Genomic DNA, 10,964 nt, shown 5'->3' with positions numbered 1-10,964 from the left:
CTTATAAATGATGATTATAGGCCATGTTTGGATTATGGTTAAATTATCATTATTTTGCTATTTTTTGAATAAAAATTAAATTAAATTTTTATATATTACTATCAAAAATAAATTTTATAAAATAAAAAAATATTATTTTAATATATTTTAAAACATAACTACCAACCTATCGACACAATAAAATAAAATAAAAAATTTAATTTTTAATTTTTAATTTTTAATTTTCAATTATGTTTTATTTAAAAAATTAGCGTTTAATATTATTCAATGACACTAATGATAAATTAGACGGAGATCGCAATCTCAAATTTATTCCTGATGATATTTTATTTGATGTTGCGCGCTTAAGAAACCAAGAAAATTGTAGTCATTGTTGAATGTATTTCATATGTGATGGAATTGTAGATAGTTTAATGGAATTTATATTTTTATATAAAATATTATTTATTTCATGATGTAATAGCAATAGTTAAATCTACTATATTTAAATTAAAAACCATTAATAGTAATATATATTTTTTGAAATTATTTTACAACCTCAATTTGAAAAGCATTTTTAACCAAACATATTAAATTACTTTTTTGTTCAACCTCAATTTCAATCATAGTTTTAACAAAACATATATAAATACTAAACTAACCTCAACTAAAAGTATTTTTTCTAAAATAATTTTTTTCAAACTATAATCATAAAAACTACCACAATACTAAACACACGCAATTCAGGCATGTCCATGCTTTGTTAATATCACTCTGAATAGGATTCCTCGCTTTACCGAGTTGATATTGCGGTAGGCTGCTGGATCAGGCCGAGTGAGAGCTCCAACCAAGATTAGAGACGCTAACATAGCAGGGGCAGGAGACATATCTTTAAGAACCAAGAACGGGATATTCGCATTAGCAGAAGGAGGAGAGCGAAGAGATGAGCACTTTTCAAGCAGCTTTCCTTAACGAAGTCATCTACGTGACCAATGCAAGCTTCAAAGAAAGCAAAGAAGGATGCTTGCTAGCAGCTCAAGGCGACCAAAGTGTGGGCAGGGCTCTTGTTGAAAAATTGACAAAGGTCTAAAATTTACTCAATTATTAAGAAAAAAAACTGATTAAAAAACTAAATTTTACACTTAGATTCGCATATATTTATATTTTTATCTATTTTTTAATTTATTTTATAAATAAAAATTCATCTTACAAAAATTATCAGGCATATTTTTTAAAACCACAATTTGACCACGCACTTAGTAAACCACTGTTGCAACACCAAACCAGTTGGGATATGCCTGTACAAGGATCCGATACCTCCCATCTAGTTTTTCTATGGTACGTGACATGCATTCAGGCAGGTAGGGGGAAGGAAAGGATAACTTACCGGTCAAAGGAGAAAGAAACATGAAACACGAATTAAAATTGCCGAAAAGAACAGTAATGGAGAGTCTAATATTCTGAAGTAATAGCTTAATCAATTGTTTTAACCTACAGGAAACTCCCTTGCATAAAATAAAAAACCAAGCGCGGAACCAAATACTACGACAGACACTACAGTACTTCTGCAAACTTTACTCCGACACAAAGGAAAATGCGAAAACAAACTTGCAAAAATTTAACACAATGGATTATTCTGCACACAATGGGATTCGCCCCAATCTAAAATGCACAGAACCAAGTCTACAGGGTAAGTAAAATCCAAGCTAAATAGAGGCCCCAAACCTACAACGAGGATAATAATTTGAACTTCCAAACTCAAAAGTCTTTTAACTTCGTGAACCAAAATTGCTTCAAAGAAGATCAGCAACATTTGACGGCAGCTCCTCAACTGTCACATTATAAAATCTCTGGATGTCAGAAAGCATTCTTTCATCATCCTTGGTAACAAAATTTATAGCAACACCCTTCCTTCCAAAACGTCCACTACGACCAATACGATGGAGGTAGTTCTCTGGCTGTGTTGGCAGATCATAATTGATCACAAGTGAGACTTGCTGGACATCAATACCACGGGCTAACAGATCAGTAGTGATCAGCACACGAGAGGAACCAGAGCGAAATTCTCGCATAATAATGTCCCTTGTGTTTTGGTCCATATCTCCATGAGTAGCAGAGACTGTGTGATCACGACTGCGCATCTTGTCTGTAAGCCAATCTACCTTGCGCCTAGTGTTCACAAAGATAACACTTTGGGTTATTGCCAAGGTCTCATATAGATCACACAACGTCTCAAGCTTCCATTCCTCCTTGTCAACATTAACATAGAATTGCTTGATACCCTCAAGTGTAAGCTCATCACGCTTCACTAAAATCCTCACAGGTTTATTCATGAACTTCCTTGTAATTTCTAGTGCCTCAGGTGGCATAGTAGCGGAGAAAACCCCAACCTGAATCTTTGGGGGCAGCAACTGGAAAATATCATATATCTGTAATAATAAATAATAAAAAAAAAAGTCCAATCATTAGAGCAAAAAGATTCCAAGAGATGCACCTGTGCATCTTCAAAATGATGGCATAATGTAAACAGTAACAGAAAGTTTTAAGAAAGAATGCAGGTGCAAATTAAAAGTTGGAACCTGATCCTTGAAACCTCGTGAGAGCATTTCATCTGCTTCATCCAATACAAACATCTTGATATAGTCAGGCCGAAGTGATTGTCTCCGCAACATGTCGAACACACGACCAGGGGTACCAACTACAACATGAACCCCAGCTGAGAGAATGCGCTGGTCCTCACGAACACTAGTTCCACCAACACAAGCATGAACCTTGACACCCAGATAATCACCTAGTGCTCTCATAACCTTTTCAATCTGTTGTGCTAGTTCTCGAGTAGGTGCAAGAACCAGTGCTTGGCATTCAACTACATCATAATCAAGCTGCTGCAAAATTCCAGAGCAAAAAGTAGCTGTTTTTCCAGTTCCTGATTGTGCTTGCTGGATTACATCAAGTCCCTTGCAGAATGGGACAATCCCCCTTTGTTGAATTGCAGAAGGCTTCTCAAAACCTTCAAACAAATTTGGATCACACCATGAGATTTTAAATTTGTCAAGCACAGACATGATTCATACTATATAAAAATTATTTTTGAGGACAAGAAAGTAGCTTCAAAATAAATGTTATTCATCATATAAAATTTCAGAAAAATAACAACAAATTATAGCCAAAACTTGATAGGTGGGAGTATGAGGAACTATAAACTCAATTAAGCCAAACATCAGGATTCTGAATATGTTCCATGAATCAATGAAAACAATTTGAATTGATCTTATCATGCACAGGATAGCTTCACTGCTTGCTTCTGATACTCAGGCAATCAGAAAATTTTCCAAATTGTAATTTTACATGAAAGGATTGCAGTTTTAATGCAACTTACCATATGCATAAATACCCCTCAGAAGGTTCTCCTTCAAACCCATTGCATCAAAAGTGTCATACACCTCATCGTATGAAGTAAAGAAATCTTGCCCATCAGTTGTGAGCCTGCACACAACAAGTTAAGAAAATTCAATATCTCAGATGTTGAAAACACCAGGAGATTAAGGATAAGCAGAAGCTAATAAATCGCATATGCTATTCAATCAGCATATCATTAAAAAAAAAAAAAAAAAAAAAAACTTACAACTCATTCATCTTAGAATCAAATTGACGAGCATCGAATTGGGATCCTTCAGGTGCCAAACCAGCCATAACTGCAAACAGTAAACGACATATTACTCTCCATAACCCAATAACGTAATCATCAAAGAGACTAAAACCCCATTAATTATTCACCCAAAACACCACATATTCCGTGCCCATCTTTCCCGTATTAAGAAAAATAAAAAACAAAAAAGCAAAGGTCAATACTTTTTCGCACTAAATCCACACCCCTATCAAACCGGAAAACATACACACTAATCTAAATAAAACCATATCAAATTCTCCAATAAACCCAATAAAAACATCTCTATATACTTACAAAAACATAAATATAATCATCAATCCATATCCCTTAAGCCCCCACAGAATCGTAATAAAATTACGATAAACAGCAACTGTTCATTCAATCAAAAACAGATTTTGTACATTAATCCATCATTAATTAACGGATAATTCAAAAAAACAAGGTATTAAAAGAAGAAAAAATGAACAAAAACCAACGGATCTGATTACAGAAAGAAAAGAACAAGCACAAAAAGAACACGAAACGTTACGGAGAAAAAAACAAATGAGATTGTTAGCTGATAAAGAAAAAATATTGAAAAGAATGAATACCTGAAAATAACGACGTTTGATTAGAGAGAAAAGAGATAGATTGACTTAGGGCTAGGGTTTCTTATCCCTAAACTCCTCGGATCTTTTGTTGTTTGTGCTGGAGGAGTTTAAGGAAAACTCTGTTTGTTTAGATAGATAGATAGAGCACTGTGTGGGGGCCAGAGAGATGGACTTGCTTAACTATGTACCAATTTGAGGGTGTTTTTCTTTTGACTACTTTGCCCTTATCCTTGTCCTTCTCCTTTATTTTCCCCTTTTTTTAAGGCGGTGGGCCTTGATGGGCTTGCTCGTGAGGGAAGTGCCCAATGCAGTTTCAATTCCTAATTGGCATGGGATAATTGCACTATTAACACATCAATTTCACTTCTTTGTTTTTTTTTTTTTTCAGTATAGTATATAAATTTTTAATCATTTAAGTACATTAATTTTTTTTTGATAATTTTAATCAACTACTTCTATCCAAATTTCATTAATTGATCCATTTACTAAAGAAAATTGAAATTTTGTTAGTACTACAACTTTTAGTTTTTCTCCATTGAATACATAAACTTTTTTTTTTCTCATTTTATGGTATATTAACCTTTTCAATTCTGCCAATCCAGTAATTCTATAAACAATCCATTAGTTTTTTTTTAATATTGTAATCACATGATATTTTTATGTTGTTAAAATAATAAATATTTTAATTGCAATAATAATCTATTTGCTACTCTTAATTAATCATAGAATAGTTTTTAGTTTTTTTTTTTTTTGCATGACTTAGTATAATGAAAAGAGTTTATACCTTAAAAAGATTTATTTTGATTTCATTTTAAAATATTTTATTTTGAATTTAATACATTTTCATTTATTAAATATACTCCTATCTTGAAGGGTACTTTAACTAAAAAAACTCATTACTTAATTGGAACAATAAAAAACATTTACTATATCAAAATGAGAGGAAAAAAAAGATTTTGTACTCCATTGATTAAGATAAAAGGAGTATCAATATCTTGTTAAGAAAAAATAACACATTCGTCAAATAAAAAAAAAAGTTGATGAAATGTGAATGAAAGTATTTAATTGAATTTTTTTATAAAAAAAAGTTAAACATCACAAAAAAAAAATATTTAATATTGATGTACTAATACTATAACCATACTTAATTCCTCTCATTATCTTTAAATTTTGTAAAATTCTTTAATCAATATCATCTTTTTAGAAATAAAATTGCAAGTCTTTAATAATAATAATAATAATAATAATAATGATAATAATGATGATGATGTATTATCCTAAAAAGCTTTTGATCCAACAAAAAAAGTCCTTAATAGAATCAAATCTACACAAAGTTTGCCCTTAAATTCTAATTGGTGTATAAGCATCCACTCTTTCCCTTTTGAAAATAGAGTTTGTCTTTAGACGTTTTTCGTAGTGCATAACTTTATATATCCATTGCCTTTAAAATTAGTGAAGTAGTAAATTATTATTATTAATATTTGTTTTAATATTGATATAACTTCAATTCAAACATAACCTCGTCGATGTCTTTTATCCATAATCTCTGTAATAATTACATAAGAAGTAGTCATAAATTTGTTTTTGATATATTTTTTTCAAATTTCTTTTAATCTATCTGTATAATTATATTATTATGACAGCAAAATGTACCATACAAAGTAATACACAAAATCAAACTATTAAAACTCATTTAATAATAGTAATATATTTCAAATAGAAAAACTAAGTTTTCTAGGTTTTTTTTTTCTTTCATTCCATTGCTGCACCACTTACATTTAACTATGGAATGCAATAGCAAAAAGCCTCTTTACTTTTCTTTCTTTTCTTTTAGTATATGGTTGCTTACCCATCGTAAATTTCCTCATTTTTTTTTAAATTTTTGCACCAAAAGCACAATTTTCAATTCAGCATCTTCTTTTTCTAAAAAGGCAAAAGCTTAAGCCAACATTTTTCATCTCAGTCCCTAATTATGTCTTCCTTCTTTTTTGTCAGCTGTTTTGGTAGAAAACCCCAATTTTTTATTTTTTTTTAAAAAAGCAAAACCCTTAATCGAGAGAGGTGAAGAAGAAGAGACGAAGAGGGCCTTGCTCATCAGTTTAGTATAGGATGATGGTGCTAGAGTTGGATATAAATTTTCCATTCTTTTGATGTCCCTTTTATTCGGCAATTGACCTTCAGATTTGACATCTTGGCTTGAGAGGGTGAGTGACTTGCTAGACACCGTCAAAAACCACCTACCACGACCACTTAACCTTTGTGTTGCAGCCACTTGCCATCGTCCAAGCCTTCATGTCAATAAGAAAACACTTGAAATGATCTTGCTAACAACCCTAAAAAAATTAACTCAATAACTCTAGCACATGCCATTTCTGCGTGATATGGTTCAGGTTTAATCTGGATTCCTTATAATAAGTATTTGATTATGTGTGACATTGATAGTTAAAACGAAGAGCATACATATATTTCTAGCCAAATCTAAGGTATATAACTAGATATTGAATATTTCCAACTATAGTTATGTTGATGTATGATTTTTATATGTCTACAACTCCTCTACAAGTATTAATGTGAATACAAAATGCTTGAGGGAGCACATCTTTTTCTTGTGCAATATTTATACTAGTTTGCTTTGAGTCAATAAATGTATTACAAAGATCTAGGCTTAGTAATCTATAAATTTTCAATTTACAAGAACAATAAAAAAAAAAGTTGAAAGTTCTTGAATAACATGTTTTATTGACCTTTATTCAGGTTTGGGTTTTGGGTTCGAATTCAGCTTATGAATTACTAGATGAATATCCAAAACCCAATTGGATTGGGTTTAAGTATCAAAAATCAATACCCAATTAGGTTTGGGTTGGTTTTGGATAGTAATTTGGGTTTGAGTTTGGGTTCAGGTATGAATAGTATAAAATCAGATCCATAAGTACCTATAGTCATCCCTAATTATTAACCCTTTTTTTAAAAAAAAAAAAAAAAGTAGGTTGAATTCATTTAAAAAAATAATTAATACTAGATAATTGACCTGAGCTAGTTGCGGGTCGAAATAAAAAAAAAACATTTATGTGAAAATATATTTTTCAGGCTAGGAGAAACTCTTTGACATTGTCTCAAAAGGTCAAACTTGAAATCTCTTGACCATAATTCTTAAATTAAATTGTGTGGGAGTTGCCTCGACATGTTCCAATTGACTTGGTGAGTTCGAAGACAATTTGGATGACTAGAAAAAACATGGTTTGACTTAAAAAAATAATAATAATGTGACATCTTTATTTTAAATATTGAGATTATGATATATTAAATCGATCCAAGTTTCGTAACTCAACTCGCCAAACCCATGCCCATAGTCATAGACTTCACTAAGTTTAATAACTTTATTCTTTTAAGCTATTTTTACTTAATTACATAATGATAAAAATAGACACTCACAAAATTGAGCATGGATCAAATATCTGGATGTTTGTTTAAGACCTCAATTACCCTATATATAGCAAACTGAAATAAATTATGAAGTTAAATTCTCAATTAATCCAATTTAACTTGCCAAACACGCAACCTACGTAATAGATTTCAATAAGTTTAATAAATTTTTTAACTATTTTTTTAATTATACAATAACAAAAATAGATGCATCCAAAATTAAGTACTGATCAAATACTAAAATGTTTATTTGAGATTGTAATAACCTCATAAAAAGTAAATAAAAAAACTTTTATGAAGACCAATTCAAAATCAATAAAATATTTGAATGATGAAATTAAAAAAAAAAACCAATAAAAACTTTGATGCGAACCTCGTGATCACGTGGTCATGTGACACGGTCAAAAGATTAATGTCTTCTCCCAAGTGCAGGAGTGTCGAAGTAATAAATAACCCGACAAGACCGGGGTCAAACTAGAGAGAGGTTAATTGTATAAATTATAAATAACAATAGAACAACAACAAAAACAATAATAACAACAATAAAAACAACAATAACAATAATAATAATAATAATAATAATAATAATAATAATAATAATAATAATAATACTCAGTACGTGACGTTGTTATACCTGAGAATGATCTAAAAGATCGGGTCACAAGTTTCCAGCCTATATACTGAGTTTATGAAAAGATCAAATAGATATATTATATAATATAAACAGAATGTAAATAATAATAATAGTGGTGGTGGTGGTGGTGGTGGTGGTGGTGGTAGTAGTAGTAAAAAGAAGAGGAGGAAGAAATTAATGAGAACTTTGAGATGGAAGATTAATGTAAGGATTAAACAATGATAAAAACAAATCTTAAGGTTAGAGGATCCGCCAATAGTATTTCAAACAAGTATAGTATAAACTTTTATTATTCAATTTTGAAACCACACACGGAGGAGGTTCCAATCCGATGATTTGTCATTAATAGCTCATTATAAATTATTAACATGATCATATTAATTATCTTATTTACATAACACCAAACCTTTAAATATTGTCATGAATTCATGATGTTAACTGATGTTAACAACAAATCAAGTTCCTTTCATAGCCTAGGTGTAGGTAATACCATACGGTTGGGCTATGAGAGTGCCAAGCATTTGTTGTACCAAGTGTTATACAACACAAATCTAGATTAACCATTTAACAAGCAAGGTATTAAGAATTAGTAAGATAAAAAGATAAGACATGTTAATATTAAACATTAAGGTCCATGTTGAGTTTACACTATACTTATTTTTACACCATTAGTGTAACCTTTTCACCTTGATATAATAAACTTAGCTAAACATAATGAATAAGAGAAACATAAATAAACAAAACAAGAACATAAATAAGATACAAGTTAACTAAGGAAAGGAAAGGAAAGGAAATGAAAAGCATAAACAAGAAATTAATGAAAGCAAAACTTAAGAATTACAAAAAATATAAAGAGAGAAATAAAGAGCATGAACTTGATCTGAACAACCAAGCCCCCAAATACATGGCAAATACCTCCTTTTATAGGCCAAAATTCAGAATTATTGATTTGATGACTAATTGTTGAGTGGGTGGCCAACTCTTGACTTTGTGAAAATCCTTATCTTCTTGTCTGAATAAAACGAGAATGCTAGCATCAGAACTGGGTCCACTTGAAAACATGAAAGTTGCAGAAAATTGTCTTAACAAATCTGTGTAAAAATTTGAGGTCATTTGGACTTCTAGAACTCTAGATATGGGTCAAACACTGAACAGTGTTCGGGCTGCAGGACAGATTCAGACTTCTCTGTTGTTGCTATAATTTGGACTTGAAAACGGCCTTCTTGGATCTTGATGAAAACATGAAAGTTGTAGGCCTATGTCTTACTGAATCTGTGTAAAAATTTAAGGTCATCTGAACATCTAGAACTCGATATATGACCCAATTACCGAACAGTGTTCCAGTTTGGACTGCACCAACATCTCTTTTCTAAGTTTGGCCCTCTCTTTGTCCTTTCAATTTCCATACTTGAACTCATCAATCAATCCTTTAATTTATGTGATAGGCCTACATTTAAGATGAACATTTACCATATATTAAGGCATTTTATAGTATTAAACTTGTTATTATAAAACATGCTTTAGTTAAATAGTTATTGATACTTTAAGTGCAAAATGATGATATAAAACCTTGATAAATATGCATTTTTAAGTAATAATCATCATGCAACCCACAATCAAGATTGAGATCTGATCCCAGAAAAGCCGAAAGACGTCTGATAAGAGTGTGACACAATGGAAACCTGCCCCAAGGCACCAACACTATTGGAATGAGTAGAATGATGCCACGAAGCCAATTAATCTTCGATAAGTCAGATTCAGTTCGTTCAAGAACTAAAGAATGCAAGAATCACTCTCACACGTTAAAACTGAAAAATTTAGAATAATATTCATCAAAGCTGCCAAAATTTTGGCTTACATGAGTTTAAATAATTCTTGAAAAGTTAACCCTAATGGACCCTTTATGTGGACTTATATGAGGTCCACTCAAACCTAGCCCAAAACCCTAAAATGAAAAGCCCATAACCTGATCCAAATAAGCCTTGGACCCTAGCTCAAAACAAAGTTTTAATTAAGCCCAAACATTAAAGAAAATAATAAAAATACCACCAGCCCTTCTTTCCTTGTGTAGCTAGGATGAATAAGGAATCCTTATAAGGATTTTGAAATATTAATGAATCACTGCCACACTTGTTGTAGATTATATTGCAGCTCATTAAAGATCCTTGTGGAACTAGGAAATTCTCAAAACCAGCTGCCACATCCTTGTAGGAAAAGAATCCTAACCAAATAAAAAGTCCACAAGTCAAATGGAACTAAATAACAAAATTCATACAACCTCTGTTGACTAGTATTGTCGTTCCTTCTCGACCTTCGATTGACCTAAATTTTTAACCCAAGGTAGTAAAACATGTTTGGAGAGTCCACATAAAATATTAGCCCGATCCAACGGTCAGATTGAGAATTATGACTGTTGCCGTAAACCTGGACTGTCGCGATTTTTACGCCAAAATCTGAATCTGACCTTACTTGGGTCGTATCATAGGACTGAACCGTATCAAACTTAATGTTGAATGATAAGATTAGAAAAAAAATTAAGAAAAAAATCTAGTGAAAAAAAAAGAAGCCGGGTTTGAAAGCCTAGGTGATAATACAAGTCTTGGATTTTGAATAATAGGCCTTTGTGTAAGATTTTTTTATCCTTAGAAGCGGGCAACATGTGACCTAA

General features: G+C 31.4%; 1 protein-coding gene across 1 annotated transcript; it reads right to left on the bottom strand.

The window, feature by feature from the left end:
* Window positions 1–1,414: 1,414 nt before the first annotated feature.
* LOC118062685 (eukaryotic initiation factor 4A-15) lies at window positions 1,415–4,406 on the bottom strand. Its single transcript, XM_035076518.2, has 5 exons — window positions 4,240–4,406; window positions 3,605–3,674; window positions 3,359–3,465; window positions 2,559–2,989; window positions 1,415–2,408 (listed from the first exon to the last, which is right to left on the bottom strand). The coding sequence occupies exons 2-5, from the start codon at window positions 3,670–3,672 to the stop codon at window positions 1,773–1,775; spliced, it is 1,242 nt and encodes a 413-aa protein (XP_034932409.1). The 5' UTR covers window positions 3,673–3,674; window positions 4,240–4,406; the 3' UTR covers window positions 1,415–1,772.
* Between the last annotated feature and the right edge of the window lie 6,558 nt (window positions 4,407–10,964).

Source organism: Populus alba, chromosome 18, assembly GCF_005239225.2.
Source record: "Populus alba chromosome 18, ASM523922v2, whole genome shotgun sequence".
In the NCBI taxonomy this organism is placed as follows: Eukaryota; Viridiplantae; Streptophyta; class Magnoliopsida; order Malpighiales; family Salicaceae; genus Populus; species Populus alba.
The sequence above is the reverse complement of the archived record's forward strand: the minus strand, read 5'-3'. Positions and strand labels throughout refer to the sequence as shown.

Bases quoted from the DNA above. Each gene is read 5' to 3' on its own strand.
- LOC118062685 (XM_035076518.2), bottom strand. From the start codon at position 3,672: ATGGCTGGTTTGGCACCTGAAGGATCCCAATTCGATGCTCGTCAATTT. The intron at 3,466-3,604 runs GTAAGTTTTTTT...TGTTGTGTGCAG, and splicing joins GATTCTAAGATGAATGAGTT to GCTCACAACTGATGGGCAAG. The intron at 2,409-2,558 runs GTTCCAACTTTT...TTATTATTACAG, and splicing joins CACGAGGTTTCAAGGATCAG to ATATATGATATTTTCCAGTT.